The sequence below is a fragment of the Lontra canadensis genome, unplaced genomic scaffold (genome assembly GCF_010015895.1).
Source record: "Lontra canadensis isolate GAN:19392208 unplaced genomic scaffold, GSC_riverotter_1.0 scaffold133, whole genome shotgun sequence".
Taxonomy (NCBI): domain Eukaryota; kingdom Metazoa; phylum Chordata; class Mammalia; order Carnivora; family Mustelidae; genus Lontra; species Lontra canadensis.
The window spans coordinates 593,485-621,055 of record NW_022631127.1 but is presented as its reverse complement, the minus strand read 5'-3'; the positions used below and the strand labels follow the sequence as shown (position 1 = coordinate 621,055).

General features: G+C 43.6%; 2 protein-coding genes across 6 annotated transcripts in view; one reads left to right on the top strand and one right to left on the bottom strand.

Annotated features, from left to right (window-relative positions):
- The window catches only part of CFAP92 (cilia and flagella associated protein 92 (putative)), a 70,063-nt gene that overhangs the window by 41,503 nt on the left and 989 nt on the right, over nt 1-27,571 (top strand). For 3 of the 5 annotated variants that reach the window (XM_032842855.1, XM_032842854.1, XM_032842857.1), the window contains 5 exons: nt 3,053-3,247; nt 4,901-5,198; nt 23,408-23,572; nt 24,134-24,346; nt 24,427-24,571. In XM_032842855.1, coding sequence (XP_032698746.1) covers nt 3,053-3,247; nt 4,901-5,198; nt 23,408-23,572; nt 24,134-24,346; nt 24,427-24,571 — 1,016 coding nt within the window. Of the gene's footprint in view, nt 1-3,052; nt 3,248-4,900; nt 5,199-23,407; nt 23,573-24,133; nt 24,347-24,426; nt 24,674-27,571 lie in introns of those variants that run through there. The other 2 variants (XM_032842856.1, XM_032842858.1) reach the window with 2 other exon arrangements.
- The window catches only part of ACAD9 (acyl-CoA dehydrogenase family member 9), a 40,699-nt gene continuing 39,909 nt past the window's right edge, over nt 26,782-27,571 (bottom strand). The window contains exon 18 of the mRNA XM_032842859.1: nt 26,782-27,073. Within this exon, the coding sequence (XP_032698750.1) occupies nt 26,973-27,073 (101 nt within the window). The 3' untranslated portion in view covers nt 26,782-26,972. The remainder of the gene's footprint in view (nt 27,074-27,571) is intronic.

The window sequence follows — 27,571 nt, the reverse complement described above, 5'->3', positions numbered from 1 at the left end:
ACAATATTAGTTTCAGGTGTGTAAGACAGTGATTTGATATTTTTATACATTGCAAAATGATCAGCATGGTAGATCTAGTTACTATGTCTCTCTCTATGAAGTTATTATATGATTGACTCTGTTCCCTATGCTGCACATGACATCCCTGTGACTTTTTTATTTTAAAACTGAGAGTTTGTACCTCTTAATCCCCATCACCTGTGTCACCCATGCCTACCCCCGCAACTCCCAGCCCCAGCAACTACAAGTTTGATCTCTGTGCCCATGGAATGGTTTGTTTTGTTTGTTCTATTGTTCTAGTTTTTAAATTTCACATATAAGAGAAATCATACAGTATCTGTCTTGCCCTGTCTGACTTACTTCAATGAGCATAATACCCTTTACTTACATTTATGTTGTTGCAGATGACAAGATCTCATTCTTTTATATGGCTGAGTAATATTCCATTACACACTCAAACACACAGTCCACATCTTTATCCATTCACCTGTTGACGGACACGGAGGTTGCTTCTATATCCTGACTATTGCAAATAATGGACATAGTGGTGCATGTATCTTTTTGAATGAGTGTTTTCATTTTCTTTTGGCTGAATACCCAGTCATGGATTTGCTGGATGGTATGGTCATTCCGTTTTTAAATTTTGAGAAATCTCCATACTTTTTTCAACAGTGGCTGCACCAGTTTGCTTTTCCAACCACAGGGCATGGGGGTTCCCTTTTCCCCACATCCTCCATCACCAACACTTGTCATCTCTTGTGTTTTTGATCATAGTCATTTGACAGGTGTGAGGTGGTATCCCATTGTGGCTGTGATTCGCATTTCCCTGATGTTCAGGGATGTTGCAGTTTCCTCATTGTGTGCATTGGCCATCTGAATTATCTTCTATTTAGCTGTCCTGCCCATTTTCAGTTGGGTTTTTGTTGTTATTGAGTCAAATGAGTTCTTTATGTATTTTGGATATCAATCCCTTATTGGATATATTGTTTGCAAGTAGCTTTCCCCATTCCACAGTTTGTCTTTTCATTTTGTTGGTTTCCCTCACTGTGCAAAAGCTTTCTGGTTTGATGTAGTTCCATTTGTTTAGTTTTGCTTTTGTCGCCCTTGCCTAAGGAGACATAACCAAAAATATATTACTTAGGCCAATGTCAAAGAGCTTATTGCCTGCATTTTCTTCTAGGAGTTTTATGGTTTTATTTAGGTCTTTAATCCATTTGAGTTTGTGTTTGTTGTAAGAAAGTGGTTCAGTTTCATTCTTTGCCTGGAGCTGTCCTGCGCCATTTGTTGAAGAAACTGTTTTCCTATTGAATATTCTTGCCTCCTTTATCATGCACTAATTGATATATAATAATAGGTTTATTTCTGGGCTCTTTATTGTGTTCCATCGAGCTATGTGTCTGTGTTTATGCCACTGCCATACCGTTTTGATTACTACAGCTCTGTCGTATAACTTGAAATCTGGAATTGTTATACCTCTGGGTTTGTTTTTCCTTTTCAGATTGCTTTGGCTATTCAGGGCCTTTTCTGGTTACATACACATTTTAGGATTGTTTGTTCTAGCTCTGTGAAAAATGCTAATGGTATTTTGATATGGATTGCTTTGGGAAGTATAGACATTTTAATATTTGCTTTTCTAATCCATGAGCATGGAATGTCTTTCCATTTGTTTGTGTCATCCTCAGTGTCTTCCTGTCCAATCTGTATTTCCTTCGTGTGATGGAGGGGACTTTCCCCATTATAAATATGATGTTAGGTATAGGTTTTTTGTAGATGTCCTTTATCGATTTAAGGAAGTTCCACTCTGTTCCTAATTTACTGAGTTTTCTAATTCAGTGGCTCACACAATTCACAGAAATCAATTCCAGGTAGATTAAAACCCACTTGGAATAGTTACAGACTCACGATCAGTTGCAAAAATAATATAGAATTGTTCCATGCACCCAGTACCTAATTTCCTCCAACCGGGACATCTGACAAAAGTAGAATGCCTTATTGATGGACACAGTACAGTCAGCTAGACCACAATTACCTCGTCTTATTCAGAGTTCACCAGAAAAGAAAAATCTGTTTTTGAATAGCGAAAACGCTAAAGCTTTCAGATGATTAGGATAAAGAAAGATTTCTTGAACAAGACAGAAGTACACAGAATAAAGGAAAATGATGCTGGATCCGGCTACATGAAAGTGAATCACTTCTGTTTGTCCAAAGGTATCATAAAAATTGTGAAAAGAAAGACTCAGAAAAAAATTATTTGCCATGTATGGAGTTAGTATCCTGAATATGTAAAAAAAACTCCATGAATCAATAAGAAAATGAAAACAAGGGGCACCTGGGTGGCTCAGTGGGTTAAAGCCTCTGCCTTCGGCTCAGGTCATGATCCCAGGGTCCTGGGATCCAGCCCCGTGTTGGGCTCTCTGCTCAGCGGGGAGCCTGCTTCCTCCTCTCTCTGCCTGCCTCTCTGCCTACTTGTGATCTGTCTGTCAAATAAATAAATAAAATCTTAAAAAAAAAAAAATGAAAACAGGCCAAGGGAAGAGTGGGCAAAATGCTCGGACAGGTACTTTGCCAAAGGGGAAAACCCTATGACCAAACACCCATTCACCGAAGGGATAGGCGGGGTCCGTGCTGCCTTCCCTCAGTTTCCCCGAGGTGCAGGAGCGGCCTGTACCAACCCAGGGGCGGGGCGGGGCGGGGCGGGGCGGGGGGGGCGTGGCGTGGCGTGGCGTGGCGTGGCGTGGCGTGGCGTGGCGTGGCGTGTTGTGTTGTGTTGTGTTGTGTTGTGTTGTGTTTAGCACCTCTGCCAGGCTGGGAATGCCGGCCAGCCAAGTGTGTGAATGGGAGCGGCGGCGGGACAAGAGGAAAATGAAGTAGGGTTCTGCATTTTCACTGCCAGGGTTTGGAAAAGATCGTCTATCAGATGTTGCAGCAGGTGTTTTTCAGATGATTTATTGTTAACGCATTCCGAAACAAGTTCTGCCCAAGGGCAAACCCGCAGAGTGTTCTGGGAGCCCTCGGAGAGGCGCTAAGGCCCCGCTCCTGGGCCTCCTTGCAGAATCACCGGGGCAGAGCCGGGCAAACACAAGGTGCTCTACAACTCGGCGCTACGGTTCCGCCACCGCCTCTACGCCGACCTGGAGACCGTCCTGTACCAGGTGCACCTCTTCAAGCCGCTGTCGCAGCTCATGAAGCACTCGGCGCTCTACGTCCGCAACAGCGTTCTGCAGAAGGCCTTCCAGGCCCTGACCAGGTGCGCCAGGCCGCCTCCCAGGGAGTGGCCACGGGGAGGGGGTGGCCACGGGGAGCTGGTGCCGCTGAGGGTGGTGCAGGGACCCCTCCAGGGGCCAGGGGCAGAGAGAGAGAGAGAAAGCAGGCTCCCCGCTGAGCAGGGAGCCCCAGGTGGGACTCGATACCAGGACCTTGAGATCATGACCTGAGCCGAAGTCAGACCCTTAACCCACTGAGCCACCCAGGCGCCCCAGCTTTTATTTTTCTTTATGCCTAAAGAGGCTGAGCCTAGGAGTGGAATTCAGTTCCCAGGGACCCCAAACCTGCGTCATTCCCTCTATACCACGTGTTCTCCCAAGGGGGTTCGGAAACACTGGGAGAAGGAAGGCCCTCTCCTTGAACACAGGTCACACGAAGCTCTCTGCAGTTCTGGGGGAATAGCCTAGAACAGCCGGAGCAGTGAGTGATGGGCACCAGAACCAGATCCTGAGAACAGTTTCCTCTCCCAGCTGCATGTTTGCTTCTGTTGCTTCTTCCCTAACCTGTGCAGAAAGGCGTCCTCCAAAGATCTAGATCTTCCACTCTGTGCCTGCCTTCACCTGTGCTGTTCTATTCCAGGGCTGGTGAACCTCTCCCCCTTTTCCCCTTCTCCCCCAGGCCTTCTGCCTGTGACCCTGCGAAGCCGTGTGCTCCTTCTGCAGGACTGAGCATGGCTCACGCTCCCGGAGGGCCTTCTCCATTCACGTAGGGAGCAGGAGGGCCAAGCGAGGCACCCCCAGTTTGGAATGGAGACTGGCCAAGCCTAGTACAGTGGGAGCCCTGGGACCATGGCCAGCCTGTGCCGGGCTCTGTGGGGGCAGTGAAGGACAGTGGCTGGTTCTTTCAGGACGTTGGGAAGGGCTGGCCTTGAATGTCAGCAAGCAGGCCTTCATTAGGGGACAGTCTGCTCACTGGAGCCAGGGGTGGGGGATGCCAACCATTTCTTTAAGCTTTAAAGCCAGCAACAACCCTGGCCGAGAGTCCGCTCCCAGCTTATCAAATATATTAATGAAGGAGAGGGTGGAGTTGGGAGAGAGAGGGAAGGGCGGGCGCCCAGGGCCATGGAGAGAGGGGACTGAGTCCTGTTATCTCCCACCTCTCCCCGCACAGCGCTACCTGAGGGGCTAGGCAGGTGTGGGCTGGGAACCCCACAAACAGCAGGCCAAAGCTGCAAGTCAGGAAGGGGGATGGTGCCAGGGGCCTCAGCAGGCTCGTGCTGGGGAGGTGCTGGAGCGTTTGGGTGTCTAGAGCCCCAGCGGTCAGTGAGGGGATGCTGGGCCCTGTCTTAGGGAAAGGGAAGAAAACTGCTATTTATTAAGTGTCTGCTGCGTTCCAGGTAGCGGCCTTCCTCAGGGCTTTATCTGCATCTGCAAGGCCAAGGGGTGGGCCACAGTAGCTGAAAAATAATCAGAGTGGATTGTGGAAAGCCTTTAATTCTGAGGGCTGTGAGGAGAGTGAAAAGGAGGCATTCTCTTTGGTGGGCTCGTCCTGGTGGACTCTAAGCTTCGAGTCCCTGAGTTCTGTGTGCTGGGATGAGCCAAACGACTCCTGATCTGCACGTTCTCTTGGAAAACGGGACTGGTAAACACGTTTGGAAAGGTAGGTGAGGCCATGTGGGTGGCCCTCTGTCTTGCAGGATCTACTCCATCTGCCATCACAGCACCAAGCTCAGGGAGGTGATCACGAGAGGCCTGCTGCCATCCTCCGCCATGGTCAAAGACTTGAGCCAAGAGCTGGGGCTGCCCATTTCGCAGGACGATCTCGCAGATGGAAAACTGATGGTCTTGCCGTCTCAGCCTGCCCCTTGTCCTGAGCGCTTCTTAAGTAGGAAATCCATGCTGGCTTACGAGATCCAGGCCCACAGGGACAAGTATCTGCGGTGGCGGAACACCGTCTTGCTCAAGAGCAAAGGCCAGGAGCCCAGCCTCATCCAGGTGGGCGTGTTCTCCTCCCGAGGTCAGGGGTCCCAGGCCTCTGCTCACCTTGGGGCTGTCCAGTCACCTGTGGGGACATACAGGCTCCATGACCAGTTTCTTTATCTCCCTTGATCCTGGGAAGGGTGGGCAGGGGGTGCAGGCTGCAGGGCTGAACCAGGTCAGAAGTGTGCACTCCCAGTCCTCAGGTCCCCATCCTCCCTGCAAGGGAGAAGATGCTCTTACCTTGGCCTCCGAGTTCATCTCAAAGGAAGAACTGGGGTGTGTGTGTTCTTTAATGTGTAAGGGGAACAGAATAGGAGCTGAGAAGCTGGGAAGGTGTAAGAAGGCTGGGTGCTCTGTGGCCTGAATGGCAAGAGAGCGCCTTGCTCACTCCACACCAACCAAAAACCAAGGACTTGAAGTTGTCCACCCAGGGGCTCTGTGAAGCACCCCCACCCCAATCTCTAGGGAAAAGAAAGTCAGAAGCTTTGAGAGTGTATATTGTTTATGAAAACCAGTGAAGAGGCTTTTCCCCATTAGTGTGCAGGTTTTTACGGAAGAACCAGTTCTTGGAGCTATCAGTCTTCTTTTTTATTTTTTCTATTTTCTAATTAACTTCAGTTTTTATTTTTTTATAATGTTTTAAAACTTTATCTTTCTCCTATTTCTAACTTCTTTAAATTTTTTTTTATTAATGAAGTATAATTGGCATACAATGTTATATTAGCTTCTGGTGTGTAACATAGTGACTGGACTGTACTCAGTGCTTATCACAATAAGTGTAGTCACCATCTGTCACTGTACAACATTGGTACAGTATTGTTGACCATATTCTCGATGCTGTACTTTGAGTCTCTGCGACTTATTTTGTAACTGGAGGTTTGTACCTCTTAATGCCCTTTATCTATTTCACCCATCCCCCCACCCACTTCCCCTTTGGCAACTATAAGTTCTCTGTATTTAAGAGATTTTTGTGTGTTTGCTCATTTTACCTTTTAGATTCTACATATAAGTGAAATCACGTGGTATTTGTCTTTCTCTGACTTATTTCACTTAGTGTAACACCCTCTAGGTCCATCCATGTCATTGCAAATGGCAAGGTCTCATTCTTTTTTATGGCTGAGTCATATTCCATTGTATATATACCATGTCTTTTTTTTTTTTAACGATTTTATTTATTTGTCAGAGAGAGTGAGCACAGGCAGACAGAGTGGCAGGCAGAGGCAGAGGGAGAAGCAGGCTCCCCGCTGAGCAGGGAGCCCAATGTGGGACTCGATCCCAGGATGCTGGGATCATGACCCGAGCCGAAGGCAGCAGCTTAACCCACTGAGCCACCCAGGCGTCCCTACCATGTCTTCTTTATCCACTCATCAGTTGATGGACACTTGAGTTGCTTTCATATCTTGGGTGTTGTAAATAATGCTGCAACAAACATAGAGGTGCATTTATCTTTTCAAAGTAGGGTTTTATTTCCTTTGAGTAAATACCCAAGATCATATGGTAGTTCTATTTTTATTTTTTGAGGCATTTCCATACTGTCTTCCACAGTGGTACACCTTCCTAGCTTCTTCTTCTTTTTTTTTTTTTAAGATTTTATTTATTTATTTGACAGAGAGAGATCACGAGTAGGCAGAAAGGCAGGCAGAGAGAGAGGGAAGCAGGCTCCCCGCTGTGCAGAGAGCCCGATGCGGGGCTCGATCCCAGGACCCTGAGATCATGACCTGAGCTGAAGGCAACAGCTTAACCCACTGAGCCACCCAGGTGCCCTTACCTTCCTAGTTTCTTGTGTGGACTATTTCTTTCATTTTTATTTTTTCTTGTTTAATAAGAAAGCCTACTCATTTTCCTCTGTTTACATCCTTGGCCATATTCTGTAAAGTATTATATGGACTATATGTTCCGATTGTTATTTTCCTTAAATTCCTTATAAATTATGAAACAAGACTGAAGATAGGCCTATAAAAAAGTCAAACAACTGAGAATATTAGCAGTCCTCCCTTACCCCATTATTCTACCATCTGAGTGCACTTACATATGTACATACATGTGCACATACACAAAGTACTACATCACATGACTACATCACATTCATTTATGGGTTAATACTGTTTTGTTAATGTCATTTAACAAAGGATATTGAAGATTTTATGATAACATGGCTATAAAATTTATAATATGTTTACACAATTTACTTAATATCTTCATATCACTTATATTCGGTTGAAACCACCTGGAAACATCATTCCAGATTTTTAAAAAGATTGTTTCTATCAGTTACTGGTGATTTCAAATGGCCTTAGCTAGCTTATCCATACCATAATCAATCATTGAAACCCAACCATAATTTAATTTTTTCTATCCTTACTCTGAGATGGAATTTACCTACTATAAAATGTAATCATTGTAAGTATATATAAATAATTTTTAAGTAAATTTATGGAGTTGTACAACCATCACAATCCAGTTTTAGAACATTTCCATTCCCATAAAGTTTTTCCTTATGCCTGTTTGATGTCAATCCCTGCTCCCACCTCCAGCCCCAGGTAACCATTGATCTGTTTTTTGTCTCTAATTTGCCATTTCTAGACATTTTATATAAACAGAATCAGACAATATGGGATCTTTTGTGTCTGGCTTCCTTCACTGAGCATCCCCTTTCTGAGGTTTGTCCATGTTGCAGAGCATGCTGATAGTTCCTTTTTAAAACTGCTGAATACTATTCCATTAATTTAATGTATCACGTTTTTAATTTACTCATTCCCCACGTGGTGAAATTTGTATTGTTTCTAGTTTGAGACTATTATGAATATCACTGCTATGAACATTGGCAGACAGATCATTACATGAAAATGTTTTCATTTCCCTTGGGTAGAAACCCAGATGTAGAATTGCTGAGTCATGTGGTAAATTTAAGGAATTTTTTAGCAGTTTTACAATGAAGTTGCACCATTTTACACCGCAGAACGTAGCCTGTGAGGGATTTGGTCTCTCCACATCCTCACTAACTCTTGTTATTGCCAGTCTTTTTGATCAGAAGCCATTCTAGTATGTGTGTGTAGTACCTGATTATGGTTTTAATTTGGATGTTATAATCATTTAAGATTTTGGATATCTCTATATATTTATTGATGATTTATCTCTGGTAACTTCATATATTTACATGCACTTTAAAATCAGGTTGTCGGGGCGCCTGGGTGGCTCAGTGGGTTAAAGCCTCTGCCTTCGGCTCGGGTCATGATCTCAGGGTCCTGGGATCGAGCCCCATATCGGGCTCTGCTGAGCAGGGAGCCTGTTTCCTCCTCTCTCTCTCTCTCTGCCTGCCTCTCTGCCTGCTTGTGATTTCTCTCTGTGTGTCAAATAAATAAAATCTTAAAAATAAAATAAAATAAAATCAGGTTGTCTTCTTGTTGAGTTGCAAGAGTTCTTTATTCTGGATATAGTTTCTTTTTTTTTAATATTTTATTTATTTATTTGACAGAGGGAGATCACAAGTAGGCAGAGAGGCAGGCAGAGAGAGAGAGAGGAGGAAGCAGGCTCCCTGCTGAGCAGAGAGCCCGATGCGGGACTCGATCCCAGGACCCTGAGATCATGATCTGAGCCAAAGGCAGAGGCTTTAACCCACTGAGCCACCCAGGCGCCCTGGATATAGTTTCTTAATCAGAACTATGATTTGCAAATATTTCCTCTTTATCTGTGGCTTGTCTCTTTACTTTCTTGTGTAAAGAAAAACTCTGTAAGTGTACAGGCTTTTAGTTTTGATGAATTCCAATTTATCGGCATTTTAGTCTAATTGATCATGCTTTTGATGACATAGCTAGGAGCTCTGCCTAATTCATGGTCACAGAGATTTTCTTCTATGCCTTCTTCTAGCAGATTTAGAGTTAACTTACATTTTAGGCCTTTGAACAATTTTGACCAATTGTGTGTGTGTAATGCAAGGTAGGGATCTAATTTTTTTTTTTTTTTTGCATGAGGATAGCACCACTTTAAAAAAAAAAAAAGATTTGTTTATTTATTTTAGAGGGGGGGTGGTGGTGCGGGGAGAGCGTGCACAAATGGGAAGGGCCAGGGGAGAAAGAGAGAATCTCAAGCAGACTCCTTGCTCAGCACAGAGCTCAGGATGGACTCTATCCCATGACCCCAAGATCATGACCTAAGCCTAAACCAAGAGCTGGACACTTAACCAAGCCATGCAGGCGCTGCTCTAGCACCACTTTTCAAAAAGATGAACTATCCCCCCATCTTCACCCCCCATCGAATTGCCTTGGCACCTTTGTCAAGAATCAGTTAACCATAAATGCAGGAGTTTATTTCTAGTCTCTGTTATATTCCATTGACTTAGATGTCTATCCTTATACCAGCCCCACATCACCTTGATTGCTAGAACTTTAGTGGCAGTTTTGAAACTGGGTTGTGTAAGTCCTTTAACTTCTTTTTCAAAATTATTAAACTATTTTGGGTCCCCCACATTTCCATATAATTTTGGGATCAACTTGCCAATTTCTACCCAAAAAAACCTCCAAAAAACAAAAACCAAACTTATGGGAGATTTTCATAAGGCTTGTGTCGAATCTATAGATCAGTTTTGGGGAGAATTGCCATACTGTCAATTTTGAAGCTGTTAAGCCAGAAACATGGAATGTCTGTACTTTAATTTGGGTCGTCTGTAATATCCTTCAGTAAGTTTTGTAGTTGTCATGTACAAGTCTTAGACCTCATGAAATTAATGCTGTTATGAATGGAATCATTTAATTCTTGAGTTGTAAGAACATAGAAATCCAGTTGGTTTTTTATATTGCTTTCATATCCCAAAATCTTTTGAAGTTGGATCATATCATCCATGGGTAAAGATCATTTTACTTCTTCCTTCCCAATCTGGATACCCTCCCTCCCTCCCTCCTCCCTCCCTTCCTCCCTCCCTCCCTCCCTCTGTCCCTCCCTTCCTTCCTGCATTAGTCTGTGCTGATTGCCATACAAAACGCCACAGGTTGGGTGACTTAAACATCAGAAATTATTTTTCTCACAGTTCTGGAGGTTGGGAAGTCAGGATCAACATGCTGGTAGAGTAGGTCTCATTCTGAGGCCTCTTTTGGCTTGTAGGTGGCTGCATCTTGCCATGTGCTCTGCATATGCAGGTGTGGGGAGAAAGACTGTGGGCTCCCTGGTTCCTCTTCTTACAAGGACCGTGATCCTCCTGGATCAGGGTCCCCCCCCCAACTCTTATGACTCATCTAACCTTAATTACTTCCTTATTCAGATACAGCACATTAAGAGTTAAGGGGTGGGGGTATTCATTCCGAAACGCTACCCCCATCCCCTTTTACTTTAGAGCCTCTAGAATATGGTACAGGGTCACACGGGAGTGGTAAGAGCACACCTGCTTGTTTTCTTTCTGTTCTTGAGGGAAAAGTAATCTTAGACCGTTAAGTTAGATATTAACTGCAGGACTGTGGTGCGCTTTATCAAGTTGAGGAAGCTTCCTTGTAGTCTTTGTTTTTATCATGAATAAATGTTGAATTTTTGTCAAATCCTTTTTTTTCTCTGCCTCTATTGAGGTTCTCTTTTAGTTATACAATGTATTACATTACTTGATGTTTGGATGTTAACCCAATCTTGTATTCCTGGGATGCATCCCACCTGGTCAGGGCGCATGATTCTTTTATCTCTGTGTTTCTGAATTTAGTTTGCTAATATTTGTATTTTTCTTGTAATAGCTTTGTCTGACATCGGTACTTGTGTAGTATTGGCCCTGTAAAATGAGTTGGTGTTTCCTACCCTTCTGTTTTCTGGAAATATGTGAAATGTTGGCATTCATTCTCTCGGTATTTGGTAGAACTGTCCAGTGAAGCCATCTAAGCCTGAGCTTTTCTTGGTGAGTAAATTTTAAATGGCTAATTTGATCCCTTTACTTGTGATAAGTCTATTCAGATATCTTTTTTTTTTTAGGTTTTATTTATTTATTTGACAGAGAGAGGGAGAGAGATCACAGGTATGCAGAGAGGCAGGCAGAGAGATGGGGGGGAAGCATTCTCCCTGCTGAGCAGAGAGCTTGATGCGGGGCTCAATCCCAGAACCCTGAGATCATGACCTGAGCCAAAGGCATAAGGTTTTTTTTTTTTTTTTTTAATTTTTTTTTTTTTAAGATTTTATTTATTTATTTGACAGAGAGAGATCACAAGTAGATGGAGAGGCAGGCAGAGAGAGAGAGAGAGGGAAACAGGCTCCCTGCTGAGCAGAGAGCCCGATGTGGGACTCGATCCAGGACCCTGAGATCATGACCTGAGCTGAAGGCAGCGGCTTAACCCACTGAGCCACCCAGGTGCCCCCAAAGGCATAAGGTTAACCCCCTGAGCCACCCAGGTGACCCCAGATATCTTTCTTAAGACAGGTGTGATAATTTGTGTCTTTTTAGGAATCAGTCCATTTATCTAAGTCACCTAATTTGCTGACATATGGTAGTTAATAGAATTTTCTTATAATTCTTTTAATTTCCATAAAGTTAGTAGAATGTCCCCTCTTTCACTCTTGATTTTACTAATTTGTATCTTTTCTCTTTCTTGGTCATCCTAGCTAAAGATTTGCCAATGGTGGTGGTCTTTTTGAAGAACATTTTTGGAGTTTGTTCATTTTCTCTATTTTTCTATTTCATGTTTTTCTGCTCTAAACTGTAATTTCTTCTGCTTATTTGGGTTCAATTTGTGACTCTAGTTTCCTAAGGAGTAAAGTTATGTTTTTGATCTGGATCTTTTTATTTTATACATGTAGGTACAGCTACAAATTTCCCCTAAACACTACTTTAGATGAAGCCCATAAACTTGGTTTGTTGGTTTTCATTTTCACTCACCACGAAATATTTAGTCATTTCCATTATGGCTTTTAGAAATTTAGAATTCAATTTTGTTGTGATTGGAGAACATACCTTGTGTGATTTCTGTCCTGTGATTTTTTTTAAAGATTTTATTTATTCATTTGACAAGAGAGACAGCAAGAGAGGAAACACAAGGCGGGGGAAGTGGGAGTGGGAGAAGACTTCGAGTAGGGAGCTGGATGTAGGGCTCAATCCTGGGACCCTGGGATCATGACCTGAGCCAAAAGCAGATGCTTAATGACTGAGCCACCCAGGTGCCCCTGTCCTGTGAAATTTATTACAATTTGTTTTATGGCCTAGATCCATCCTTAGGCTTGAAAGAAATATATATTCTTCTAACACTGGGAGGAATGTTACATAATGTTATATAATGGCCAGCTCTGTTTGTTCAAGTCTTGTGTCATTGATTTTCCTTCTAGTTGTCCTGTCAGCTGCTGAGATTGAGGTATTAAAGTCTCTATTCATGGTTGAATCATCTATTTCTCCTTTCAATTCTGTACATTTTTGTTTATTATATTTTGGGGCTCTGTTGTTATATATGTTTGTGTTTATATCTTCCTGATGAACTGACTTTAATCATTATGAAATGTCTTTTTGTTTCTAGTAACATTTCTTTTTTTTTTTTTTTTAAGATTTTATTTATTCATTTGACAGAGATCACAAGTAGGCAGAGAGAGGCAGGCAGAGAGAGAGAGGAGGAAGCAGGTTCCCCGCGGAGCAGAGAGCCCGATGTGGGGCTCGATCCCAGGACACTGGGATCATGACCTGAGCCGAAGGCAGAGGCTTTAACTCACTGAGCCACCCAGGCACCCCTCTAGTAACATTTCTTAAAAACCATTTTGTTTTATGTTAATGTAGCCACAACAGCTCTCTTCCAGTTTGCATACTACATATTTTTTCACCCTTCTTTGACTCTCAAACTGTTTGTGGCTTTGCATCTAATACGTGTCTATTTTAAACAGCAGATAGCTGGATCTTTTTTTTAAAAAATCCAGTCTGACAAACTTTGCTGGTTGATTGTCCATTTATGCATAATATAATTATTGGTAAGGTTGGATTTATGTCGTTTCTTAAATATATTTAATATTGATTTTGATCCTTTGTTTCTTTACTGCCTCCTTTTGTGTTGAACAGGTATTTTTAGTGCACCATTTTAATTTCTTCATTGAATTTTTTCCTTAAAGAAGTTATTAGTGGGGTGTCTGGGTGACTCAGTGGGTTAAGCCTCTGCCTTCGGCTTAAGTCATGGTCTCTCGGTCCTGGGATCATGACCCGCATCAGGCTCTCTGCTCGGCAGGGAGCCTGCTTCCTCCTCTCTCTCTGCCTGCCTCTCTGCCTACTGGTGATCTCTCTCCGTCAAATGATTAAATAAAATCTTTGAAAAAAAAGTTATTAGTGGGTTCTCTAGGAGTCTTCCATTATATCCATCTTAATCACAATCTAGTTTAGATTATTACTACCTTTATTAGGGTAAAATGTAGAAACGTCTATAATATAGTTCCATTTCCTCCCCCTCCTTTATGCTGTTATCGTTATATGTTGTTATGTTACTATATGTGTGTGTGTGTGTGTGTGTGTGTGTGTGTGAGTGTATAAAACAATCCCCAAATGTAATTTTATTATTGTTTTATGCAATCATGTCTTCCAGATTAGAATTTGAGAGAAGGAAAAATGTTTATATACAATTTTATATTTACTATGTATTTATCTTTTCCAGTGATTTTGTTAATGTAGATTTTAGTTATCATCTGGTGTCATTTATTCTCAATCTCAAAAGACCTCCTTTAGTATATCGGATAAAGCAGGTCACTACCAACAAATTCTATCTTTATCAAAGAATATTTTTATTTCACTATTACTTTTGAAAGATGGGTTTTGCTTGACATAGAATACTTGGTATTTACTGAGAATATTTTTTCTTTCAGCACTTTGAAAATACCATTACATTGTGTCTCTATTGTTTCTGATTAATATTAAGCCATTATTTATATTGTTTCTGTATACATGGTGAGTCATTTTTTTCTTGCTCTAAGATTTTTCATTGTCTTTTTCTTTCAACTGTTTGATTCTAATATGTACAGGTGGGGATCTCTCTAGATTCACCCTACTTGGGGTTCATTGAGCTTCCCTAGGTCAGTAGGTCAACCCTTCAGGCCTTAATGTCTTCAATACTTTTTTCTGCTCCTCCTCCTCTGCCCCTTCTCAAACTTCCATTTTGTGCATGTTGGCTCACTTAACAATGTCCCACAGGTCATGAGGCACTATTAATATAAAAAAATATTCTTTTGCTTCTGTTTCTCAGACTGGATAATCTCTATCTTTAGGTTCAGATTCTTTGTCAGCTTAAATCTGTTATGTCCCTCCAGTGAATTTTTCATTTCAGTTACTGTACTTTACAACTTCAGTCTTTATATAGCTTTTTTTGAAAATATCTCTTTATTCATATTGCCCATTTCTTGACTCGTTGTATATTTCCTTAAATTTCTGAAATAATTTTTAGTTAGTTTTTGTATCAGCTGCATTGAGGTCTTTGTTAAGTCAAGCAGCTGAATTCACTCAACAGTTTCTAATGACTGCTATGTTTTCCTGAATTAAGGCTTACACTTTACTATTTCTTTGCTTGTCTCCTAATTTTTGGTTGAAAACTAGACATCGGAAATGCATTGCAGCAGCTCTGGATTCTGCTTTTTCTCCCTAAGGGTGATGGTGGTGGCTGTTATTTAATAACTTGCTTGCACAAAATATGTGGAATCTCTTTCCTCAGTGGTCTGTAGCAAGCTGATTATCTTTCCTGGTTTTGTTTTTACTTTTATTTTAAAGATTTTATTTATTTGATAGAAAGTGAGCACAAGCTGGGGGAGTGGCAGGCAGAGGGAGCAGACTCTCCACTGAGCAGGGACTCCCCCCCCCCCCCATGTGGGACTTGATCCCAGGACCCTGAGATCATGATCTGAGCTGAAGGTAGATGCTTAACCAACTGAGCCACCCAGGCATCCGTTTTGTTTTTACATAGTGTGTGTGTGCGTGTACATGAGTGTGGGGGGAGGGGCAGAGGGAGAGGGAAAGAGAGAATCTTAAGCAGGCTGCACACTGTGGGACTCAATCTCATGACCCTGAGATCATGACCTGAAACGAAATCAAGACTCTATTGCTTAACCGACTGAGCCACCCAGGGACCCCTCTTTGCTGGTTTTTAAATTGCTTTTTATTTTTAAGCCTGGCTTCCTTGGAGTCACCGGCATGTCTGCTTCAATCAGTGATCAACCGGTAAATGGTTAGAGGTTGCGTACCTCTAGCCAGCCAGGTTTCCAACCTGTTTCAGTGGATCTGTGTGTGGGTAGGGTAGGGGCATGCATTCAAAGTTGGCTCTGGCTTTGACTTTTCACAGGCCCTCTCATGTCTCCTCTGCATATGCAGGCAAGCAGTCAGCAAGGGATGTATGAAGAGCATGTCAAGGTCCTTTATGGCTATCTCATTTCCTCTATCTCCCCGTTAAATTTTGATTAATTTGCTTGCCGCATATAGGATTGCAACCTCTGGCCTGCTGAGCAGGGGGACGACTCTGTTTTTTTGCTGATGAGATTGTTATTGTTGCTTAAAATTAGCTGCGCACATGGGGTTTGCCAAGCCGCAGTTCAAATTGAGTAAGTCTACGTTCAAGTGAGCAGAGCAGCCGCGGATTTTCAGGACTGGCATGCCCCAGCAGAACTACTGCCGTTAAGTGCCCTGGGGTGGCAAGAATGACACAAACTCCTACTGTGCTTTCCTGAAGTTCAGCACATTTTTATGAGTAAACATATCTAAATTTTTTGTATGCCTTTGGACAATTTCCAGTGGTTGCTTTTGACAATTTCATCCAGATTTATTGTTTCTTGAGGAGAGGACTGAGCTCCTTACTCCACCATCCTGGAAGTCCTATCTTCCTCCTTCCTAACTACAATTTTACTTATTTCTATTTGCTACGATGTGTAGTGGCGGGGGGGGGGGGCTTGGGGAGTTGTGACCACTTTATCCTTTGCTTTACTATTTTTTTTTAAGATTTTATTTTTATTTATTTAAGAGAAGGAGGGAGAGGGCACAGCAGGGGGAGTGGCAGAGGGAGAGGAAGCAGCAGGACTCAATCCAGGACACTGAGATCATGACCCAAGCCAAAGGTAGATGCATAACAACTAAGCCACCCACGCACCTATACACAATTTATTAATGGGCATTTATATTCTTATGTTTTGCTATTTAAACAATGTAATTACATATTTTTAACATAGACATGCAGAATTGTTTTGAGAGGTTTACTTAGGATTAGAATTGCTAAATTAGGGGCGCCTGGGTGGCTCAGTGGGTTAAAGCCTCTGCCTTCAGCTCAGGTCATGATCCCAGGGTCCTGGGATCGAGCCCTGTATCAGGTTCTCTGCTCAGCAGGGAGGCTGCTTCTCCCTCTCTCTGCCTGCCTCTCTGCCTACTTGTGATCTCTGTGAAGTAAATAAAATCTTTAAAAAAAAAAATTGCTAAATTGTACTTTGACTTGTCTGGGTAATAGTTTATTTTCCAAAATGTTTAGACCATTATATGCCTGCCAACCATGCATGACTTTCTGTTTTCCTACTTCCATGCTCATACCTCTTATAGTCAGACTTTAATTATTGCTAGTCTCTAATGTGTAATAGTCTCTATGAAGGTTTTACTTTGCATTTCATTGTTTACTACTGCAATTGAATATATTTTTTATTCAATATATTTTTACTATTTGAAATTTAATAATTTCTTCTTCTGTAAATGTGTTCCTTTGAACTCTAGGTGGTTTTAATGTTCTCAGTGCTAACAATGGCATTTTATAAACATTGCAAATCTTCTTTTGGTGCTTGACTTCTTTTCACTCTTATTGCTGTCTTTTAAGGGACAAAAGTTATTTTGTAAAATTTCCATTTCTTTTATGACTTAAATGTTTTGCCTTATTTAAAATCTTTTCCTACCCCAAAGTCATACAACTATTCAGTGTTTTCTTCTAAGAAGATTTAAATTTTTGTTCATCAGATTTAAATTTTGAATTTATCTGGAATTTTTTTCTTTAAAGATTTTGTTTTTCTTTAAAGATTTTATTTATTTTATATTTATTAAAGATTTATGTTTTGAGATAGAGTGAGAGTGAGCGAGAGAGAGAGCAATAGCTAGGGGCAGAGGGAGAGGGAGAAGCAAGCTCTCCACTGAGCAGGGAGCTCAATGCAGAGCTCAATCCCAGGACCCTGAGATCATGACCTGAGCTGAAGGCAGACTGAGCCACCTAGGGACCCCTGGAATTTATTTCTCGTATGAAGGTAGGAATCTAATTTCATTACTTCCACATGTTCAGTGGTACCAGCACTTGGCTTAAAAGCCCATTCCTTCCCCAATGATATATAAGGCCAATGCAGTCAGATCAGGTTGCTATTTATACTTTCATTTGTTTATGGGTATTTGAGATCTTCATTGAAATTGCACTTACAGGGGGCCCCTGGGTGGCTCAGTGGGTTAAAAGCCTCTGCTTTCGGCTCAGGTCATGATCCCAGGATCCTGGGATCGAGCCCCGCATCGGGCTCTCTGTTCAGCAGGGAGCCTGCTTCCCTCTCTCTCTCTGCCTGCCTCTCTGCCTACCTGTGATCTCTGTCAAATAAAAAAAATTGCACTTACAAATTATTTTCTTCAAAGAATCAATATCTGTTGCTTTTTAAATTTTCATATTGTACATTTATTTTCTACTTCATGGATCTCTACTCTTATTCCTTCCTACTTTTGTTGGCTCGAATTTGCTCTGCTTTTTCTAATTTCTTCAGATGGACGTTTAGATAATTTTCAGATATGAATCATTATAATGTATTCATTTTGGCTAAAAACTTCTTATGAACATTAAGTGCATCCCCCAGCTTTTGTATATCATATTTTCATGATGACTCAGTTAAAAATAATTTTCTATTTTCCATTTTCATTTGTCCTTTGATGAGTTAGTTAATAGTATACTGTGTAATTTCCAAACATTTTAGGATTTTTGTTACCTCTTTTTGTTATTCATTTGTACCTTGACTGCATGATCAAAGGATATATTCTGTGTAATTTCTATCCTTTGTTGATATTTGATTTACAGTCCAAAATAGGTTAATCCTGGAAACTGTTCCAGAATACTTGAAGAAAAAAAAAAAGTATCCTGTAGTTGTTGATAGTGTTCCAAACACATCAACATTTTTTTAAATTTTTATCCTTTCCCAAATCTATAGCCTTATCTTTAAAATTCTGTCTCTTCTCTCAGGTTCTAGGGGAAGTCTGTTAAAATCTCCAGATATGATTATAGGTTTCTTTATCATCTGTTTTTGCTTTATATCTGTTAAGCTTATGTTTTAAATATATACAAATTTCAGACTGCCTTAGCCTGTTGATTTCTTTTATAAATATGATAGGTCCTTTTGTCTCTGGTATCACTTTTTAGATGTAAGTGTTAAATACAGTAAGCTGTATGAATCTTAGGTATACAGCCTCCTTCATTTTTATCTATGTACATACCTATGAAACCATTACACACATCAGGGTGTAGATGATTCCATCAACCTAGAAAGTACCATGCTTCTTCCCAATTAACTTCTATCTTGAGATCTACTTTCTTAGTAACTTTCAAATATACAATACAGCCCCATTAACTATAGTTACCATGCTATATATGACATACTGTGATTTACTTATTGTATAACTGGAGTTTGTACCTTTGACTACATTTATCCATTTCACTCCCTGCCCCCACCTCTAGCAACCACCTATCTGTTGTGTATCTAGGAGTTCGTATTTTTTAGATTCCACAAATAAGTGAGGTCACTCAATATTTGTATTTCTCTAATTTCATTTAGCATTATGCCCTCAAAGACCATCCATATTGTCACAGAAGGCAAGATTTCTTTGCACTATGTACACACACGTGTGCGCACATGCATGCACACACCCTCCCATCTCATTTGTCCATTCATCCATTGACAGACGCATAGGTTTCTTCCATGTCTTGCCTGTCATAAATAATGCTGCAGTGAACATGGGGGTGCATGTACCTTTTTGAGTTAGTGTTCTTATTTCCTGCAGATAAACACCCAGAAGTGGAATTGCTCAATCACATGGTATTCCTATTTTTATACTTTTGAGGACCCTTACTATTTCCATAGTGGCTGCAGCAATTTACATTCCTACCAAGAGTGCACACGTGTTCCATTTTCTCCTTGTCCACACCTGTTATTTCTTGTCTTTTTAATAACAGTTGTTCTAACAAGTGTGAGGTGAAATCTCTTTGTGGTTTTGATTTCCATTTCCATGATGATTAATGATGTTAAGCACTTTTTCACTTACCTGTTGGCCATTTGTATCTCTTCTCTGGAAAAATGCCTATTCACATTCCTCTGCCCATTTTTTAATCAGGTGTGTTTTGTTGTTTTTTGGTTTTTGCTGTTGAGTCCTAGTTCTTTATTTTGGTACAAGCCCCTTATTGGTTATACCACTTGTAAATGCTGTCTCCCATTCAGTAAGTTGGCCTTTCATTTGGTTGATCGGTTCCTTTGCTGGATACAAGTTTTTAGTTTGATGTAGTCCCACCTCTTTATTTTTGCTTTTGTTGTCAAATCCAGAAAAAAAAAAAAAATCACTGCTGAGACTGATGTCAAGGAGCAAACTACCTACTGTTTTCTTCTAGGAACTTTGTGGTTTCAGGTCTTAAGTTCAAGTCTTTAATACATTTTGAGTTAAAATGTTTGTGTATGGCATACAATAGTGGTCCAACTGCATTTTTTTGGTATGTGACCTATTTTCCCAGCACCATTTATTGAAAAGACTGTCCTTTCTCTCCATCGTATATTATTGGTTCCTTTGTTATACACCGTATATATGTGGTTTTATTGGGCTCTCTGTTCCTTCCATTGACCTATGTGTCTGTTTTTATGCCAGTACTGCACTGTTCTGATTACTATAGCTTTGCAATATAGCTGAATCAGGAAATGATGCCTCCAGTTTTGTTCTTTCTGAAGACTGCTTTGGCTATTCCAGGTCTTTTGTGGTTCTATAAAAATTTTACAATTGTTCTATTTCTGTGAAAAATGCCATTGGAATTTGGATAGGGACTGTATTGAATCAGTAGATTGTCTCGGGGTATTTCCTAAATGCTGAACACTGCACAGGAAAAATTGTGGAGGCTCCCGAAATCTTCCACCAGAGAGGATTTAATTATCTTCTGGCAAGACAAAGGACAAACTCTCCTAAACAGGTTTATCCCTTCTTTGCCCATATTTCTAAAGCATAGATTTTCTTGAATTCTGAACTATAAGCTTAGGGTGTAACCATGGGCCTTCCTCCCTGGCACACTGTGAAATCCAATTTTTGTTTCCCTAGTATGGTGACATGTTCCCATATTATCTGATTAACATCTGAGCCTCTTAGCTGCTTTTTCTGCTTGGGTTCTTTTTATCTGCCTCATTTGTTTCATTCATTGGCAATTCAGGAATCAGCAAATACCTTGAGAACAAACTGTACTGGAGGAAAAAAGGATTCGGTTCTTTTCTCCAGATTCTTGGCCCCTCAAATCCCGAGTGCTTGCTCTCCTGTGATGTCAAGCAGATGTCCATTTCTCTCTGCAATGCTGTCAGCTATTGCTTAATATATTTTGAGACCACATTGTTAGGTGCATAGATGTTCATTGACAGTGACACCTTCTTGCTCTTTCTCAACATACAATGTCTGTTTGTACCTCTTGATAGATTTTTATCTTGAACTATGTGCTCTGATATTAAGAATACCGCGTTTATGTCTTGGCTTTGTGATTCCTTTTTGCCTACTTTATATTCTTCCTCCCTTTAATTCCAACCCTGTTATCTTTTTGTCTAAAGCTGTTTTTAAAAGATTTCTTTTGTAAGTCCTCTCTACACTCACTATGGGGCTTGAACTCATGACCCTGAGATCAAGGGTCGCATGTTCTACCGACTGAGCCAGTTAGGCGCCCCTAAAGCAGTTTTTGTAGACAACATATTCTTAGCTTAAAAAAAAAAAATCGGAGGTTTGTTAATTGGCAAACAACCCGTTTACTGAGAATATTGTTAGGTTGGGCTTGAGGGACCACCTCATTTTCTTTTAAATTTCTCCTGTTTGTTTCTTTTGACAGGGTAGGGTTTTTGTTTTTGTTTTTGTTTTTTTTTCTGATTTAAAAGTTTATCTTGTTTCTAAAGTGGTTGTCCTAAAGACCATATTCATTTTTATATATTCCTACTGAATTCTGAGAATTTTTATATTAAATTTCCTTTATAAGACCAATAGCACACTTATACCCCTTTTTATCTTTTCCTACTCACACCCTACTGTCCTTTTTATATATTCAGTCTCCAATTTCAGTTCTAGATCATTATACTTTCCATGTCCCTTTAAGACAAGGAAACCACTAGGATACTGGACACCATCACTTGCTACCTTTGTCCAAATACTCCTGGGTTTTCCTCATCCCTTTTGGACTTTTTCCCAAGTGTATTTTCCAGGAAAGTCTCTGTGTAAACCTAAAAGCCTCGTACACCTGACACACTGCTGTCAATGGAAGGGCCGTCTCGTCTGGGTGTACAGTCTTAAGTTCAAGTGCTTGTTCACAGTTCTGCTGCTGTGGAATTGGAGGCCAGTCTGGTACTTTTACCTGCACAGGTGGCCTGCTCTTTCTCTGGCAGTTTTCAGAGTTTGTCTTTACCTTTGTGGTCTTACCTGTCATTAACAGTGTGCCCAGGCTTGGAATTTTTGTTCTCTTCTCTGAGGCTCCTTCTTTCTTAAAATTTCCTACTGCTTTCCCTTTCCTTTCGCAACTTCTGTTATTTGGATTGTTTCCACTTCGGTTCCCAATCTCTGAACTCAGGCTAATTTTATCTCAAGCTCGTTTCCAGTTTACTCATTCCTTCTACAGCTGCCCCACTTCTGCAGGGTGTCTCGCTTGCTTGTGTCCTTTATTTCAACTTTGGTGTTTTACATGCACTGTTTGTTTCTTTAGTCTGCTGCTTTTAAGACTGATTATTACATTTGCCTTGAATTTTTATCCCATCTCTTCCAACAGCTTGGCTTCCGTTCAGTTTGCGTCTGTGGTCTTTTATGCTGGTTCTACTTCTCAGGCATCTAGTTCCTTTGACTGCGAGTCCAAATTTCCCTGCAGCCTTCAGTCCCAGGGCCGGGAATCCCGGGTGTCCGGAACAACCGTGGACCACTGTTCTCACCTCACCACGTGGTCTCTTTTGGTCAGAATGTCCATTTTAAACTCTAAGGAGTAAGTACCATGAAAGGAGAAATCGGTCTCTCTCAGTCGTACTGCTCTAGCTCTAAGGTTTGGAAGGAGCAGGGGACTTGCACTTATTATGAAGGGAGACTGGCTCATTCAGACTCCCCTACCCCTGAATTGAGAACAACCAGAAAAACTGGACAGAATACTCACTGCTCTGACTGAAGGTCTGTGTGCCAGCATAGATGGCCCCTCTGGCATAGTCCTCTTGACGGGGCTCCACGGCAGGAGTCCTGTCCCTCATCCAAGGTCCTGTGGCCTGCCTCTGCCTCCAGACCCTGTTGCTCTCAAACTGCCTTGACTTGTTGCCTTGACTTTTCTCTCCTGTGTGTGAATCACAGATTTTTGAATCTTTTCCTTGATTATTTTGCATTCTCTTACAGAAATTCCTCAAAGATTACAAAGTCAAGACACTTGGGTTTGGCCTAAAGACGTGGTTAATGTGAGTCAAGGTCACCATCTTCGGGTAAAAAAAATTTTTTTTTTTCCCAAAGCAAAAGATGGTGATTTTGCTGAAGGTTAATAGGCAAGTGGCGGGCAAGCAACACTGCACAGTGCTTAAGAATGCAACTCCTCCTCTTTGGGGTCCCGGCCACCTTCTGTCCTCTCCCTTCACTGCAGCTTTCATTCACAAAGGAAGCTGACAGACCGTCTTGGGGGCTCTGGAAAGAAGGTGATACTTCCCGTGTAGTCAGCACTACAAGCTGACTGTGGGCAGGGAGGGTAGTTCTTACTGCTTGAGGTCGCCATCTCCCCTGTATATCCACAGAAGCATGAAGCATCTCCCACTTCTGACCATCGAAGCCCCAAATTCTATCTGTGGCCAGTGTTGTGAATTCCAGTTACTTTGGCCTTAGGCAAATCCCATTTCTGGCCCTGCCCGCCACGTTGGACAGGGCCAGAAATGGGAACCTTTTGGTAGGTTCTGTGATGGCACAGCAGCTCCAGAGCTCGAGACGTGATCCCTGCACACCGCGGCCGTGCCCCACAGATCACCTTGCTCACCGCAAGCCGGCAGCTGGCGTTGAGGGGTCTGTGTGTAATGACTGGTGTCTCTTTCCTCAGAAAAATATTACTGGAGCCTACCAGCTTGGCAAGAAGCCTTCAAAGTCTGTGGTGAAGGTGATCCGAATTTCAGCCCCGGCCAAAGACGCGGTTTATAACTACAGTATCCAGACCCTGAATTCCACAGAGCTTGCTAAGAAGGAGCTGTATCGAGAGATGGCCAAGGTGAGTGCAAGGCCCAGGTAGGGAGGCAGACAGTCCGTGCTTATACTCCAGACAGAACAGTAACTGGCTAATCCAGGGAGCTCGCTCCTCATCTGAACATAGGAGGCAGCAGGGGCGCTCTGGCGTGCACCAGAAAGCCAAGCAGCAAGAGGAAGGAGACCAGGTGCTAGGGGGAGAGGTGTTCCGTTTCCACACCCTGTGGGAATCCCCCACACACAAGGGAGAGCTGAGAGATGCTTAGCATAGGCTCCCGTGTACCCAGCTGCAAACACCTGCAAGGCCCCGACCTCTAGAAAGCAGCTCATTGCTGTCACCCCGAAGGAAATACTTCAGCTTAGGCTTCTAACGCATTAGCTCTGGAGAAGGGCTCCTCTGTTGAAGAGAACACGAACATGACCCCCAGTTCAGTTATTCTGAACGGTCTAGTTATGCGGTCAGGAACGGTCATTCCACTCCCATGTGCCACCGTTTCCAGTGTTTGCTTGGAGACTGGAGGGCCAGTCCACCACAGCGGTGGCTGCTACCAGCCCTTCCCTCTTCGTGTCTGCCCCTCGTTTGCAGGAGCCAAGGAAGAGATTCACATACTCCCAGAAGTACCTCTCGGCCATGGTGGAGCCTCAAGACTCTGAGGAGGAGGAGAAGAGAGCCAAGAAGAGATCCCGCCAGGCCTGGCTCACAGCCAATGGATTCCAATTGACAGGTCTTCACAGAAGCCCGGAAAGTGACTGTCACCTGAGGCTGCTGCCCATCGGCACCGTCCCAGAGCTAAAAGAGGTCCACGGGGCAGAGTGGGGGCTCAGGTGGAGTGTCCACGGGGACCTCCCTCCTTACTTACTGTGGTGTTCTCCATGTAGGAGTGGAGGGAAAATGCCGGGTTTGCTGCCATGCTGGATCGAGAGCGGTGGGGCTGGGACCGGCGCCACCAGGACTTCGACCTGTATAGGCAGCCCCCACTTTTCCTGGAGCTGCCCCCTCCTCCAGCACCGAGGCCTGCGACAGGTAACAGAGGCCCCTGCAAGGCGGAGCGTCCTGACGAGGGCAGTCAGGGTCTCTGCGGCTTGGCGTCCTGGCCTTTTCGTTTTCGCTAAGGCTAGGAAGTTGAGTCAGAATGGGGCAGGTATTAATGTGCTGGGCTGGGACTCGGAGCCCTGGATTCTAGCTGGAGCTGCAGTACTAACTTGCTGTGTGACGGGTGAGTCCCTTCACTGCTCCTGGTCTCTGGCACCACAGCAGATGCTCTGAGAAGAGTGCACATGCAAGCGGGGGCAGGGCAGAGGGGGAGGGAGAAAATCCTCCAGCCTCTCTGAGCGCGGAGTCTGACACAGGGCCCAAACCTGGGACCTGAGCCATAAACAAGAGCCCAGCCACTTACACAACTGAGCCAGCCAGGGGGCCCCTCTGGGCCTGGCTTCTTAGCTATAAAACATGTAAGTGGGGAAATCGGTCTAAGGGCTTTCTGGGCCTCAACAGGCAAGATGTCTAGATGCCTGGCCAGCAGCTGGGGCAGAGGCTCTGGGCACCTCTGGGACCTTCTGACTCCCTTCCTGCTCCATGATGTTGCCATCGCCCTCTGTGTGAGAGGGAGGGAGTCTAGAAGCATGGGTCCCTTTAGCCTTCTGTTTATAAAGATGGGTCTCTATTTATAGATTGACAGAGAACCCAAATTTGCTGATTACCAGAAACTTCATTCAGGGACAAAGAATTTAGTGACAAGGTTTGCCAGAGAAACCATTCCCTGAAAGCCAGAGCAGATAAACAAATGGATTTCCTTCCTCCCCCAACCCCCGAGGTTGGTAACAGTTCCATGAAGCAGGAGGAAATGCCGACAAGCTGCTGAAATTTGTCCCCTCTGCTCCATCTGCTGGCCCTTGCTGCCTCCCTTCAGAACAGGCTCTGGGCTCTGGGGCTGCCTGAAACTCTCCTGTTACCTGTTGGGGTGGCCCGGCCTAGTAATGCCAGGCTTGCCTCTTTGGCCTGAGTGCTGCCGCTGGGCTCCCTGCAGGCCTTCCCAGCCCACGCTCCCTGGGCACGTCTGGCAGCCGGGGCCTCTCCTCCCCACCATGCTTAAAGAAAACTCGAAAATGGCCGCTGGGAAACAAGATGTGAACCAGGGGTCTCAGCCTTTGAAACTCAGCTAGATGAAGAGAAAACCAGCTGCTGACAGGGGTGCCCATTCCACAGGGCCTACGGCAAAGTCCCCTTTCCCAGGACGTGGGGGCTAGAGAGCTGCTTCCCAAGTTTCCTTGGCAAAGGCACTCTATGTAGCCTCTGGTCCCTGTACCGTCCCAGATTCGTACTTTTCTTGCCAACAAAATACTTAAGAAGGTTAGCTCTGATGTCATAAGATTTGTCAACTTTTACCTTTTGAAGATCAGTTATCCAGTCCCTGGCAAAGTGCCGAGGCCAGCCGAGGTGTCTGCGCACCAGATAGACTGTACTTGAAGGGAAAGGAAAGAGTCTGGCCTTCCCCTCCCACCTCAAGACAACATCTGTGGTGAGTTTTCTGGAGCCCCAAATGGCTCCGAATCCAGACAAAAGCTCCAAGCTTGCCTGCGTGAGCACACTGGGACCCACTGTATCTGGCAAGCAAGAGCAGAAAGGAGTCCAGAAAAATGCAAAGACCTATTAGTATCACCTCACGATTCTGCGCTGTCCCCACTTTCAGGAATGAAGGCCAAGCTCTGTACAGATTGTGCAGAGAAAGGCCCCAGGCAGAAAGAGCGTATGCTGTCATGTACCAGACCATGTAATTTGTACCCATCACCTAAGAAAGACCAGAGACGGGCTCAGTAATCCCCAGGACACTGTGGCCTGGCTTGGGCACCTGGTCCTCAGCACTCAGGACCCTCTTCCTGCAGGGTGAGGACAGAACGCACTGGAGGCCATCACCAGAGGGAGGGCCTTGGGGTTCTGAAGAAAAATAGGATCAGTACAGCACAAAGGCTAAAAGGATAAACACAAACCGTGCATTTTATATCTTTTGTTATTAAGTGCATCTATTCCACCTACAGTTTGTAGGCTGTTTCTTGGAGAATGCACAGTCTACAAGAGGAACGTGCGGCCTAGCAGAAGCGGCTCTCCATGCCTCAAACAGGTCCCTGCCAAACTCCTCCCACAGAGACAGTGCCACAGCCCGTCGCCACTGTGACGTCTCTGAAACTAGCGGAAGCCCCTCAAATCCCAGGTGTCACCAACTGTGTTCTCTCTTTCGCTCTTTTTAGAACCTGGGACCAGGTCAAGCAGCAGTGCCCCCAGGGCAAAGCCTAAAGAGGTACCCTCAGGTCAGAAGGCCCCTCTGGTATACATGGGGAAGAAAAAACCCCAGTGCTCCATCTGCCAGAGAAAGTTTTCCATCGATTGGCCATGGATTGGGGGCAGCAGGGAACACTGTTGGTTTGCTTCAGGATGTCCTGTCCAGAGGGTGGGCACAAATGTAGGCCTGCTTCTCTAGGACCTGCTGGGATACCTTCTTAATCTGCTCATCTAGATTTTCTGGAGAATCTGGGAGGAAAAAAAAATAGGTTTGTGAGAACAAATAATGCTGGGGCTGCTGCTGCTTAAAAAAAAAGAAAGAAAAAGCCCACACCCACTGTGAAGGAACCCTGAAGGTAACTCTCCACTTCCACAGTCCCAGAAAGTGATTCTGGCTGCAGGGAGAAACAGGGCTAGGGCTTCATTCTGGAAAATGAAGGGCTCATCGTGTTAACCCCTAAAAACTCTGGATCCTGTGGGAGCAGGGCCTGGAGAAGGACCTTCTTGCCAGTCAAGCCTACGAGAGGAGCAACCCCGTCTCCCCGCCACAGCATGGACCAACACATGCCAGCACCCGGAGCCAGGAGCTGCGCGGAATTATGTGCTCCTCTCCTCCCATCACTTGGCAACGTGGCTGCGCTCTACAGCAGGGGACACAGGACACGGAGCCCTGAGGCCAAAACGACTGTAAAGGTCAGAAGAATCTCAGCCGGACGTTTTCAGACATGGCGAAGTGACTACGGTACG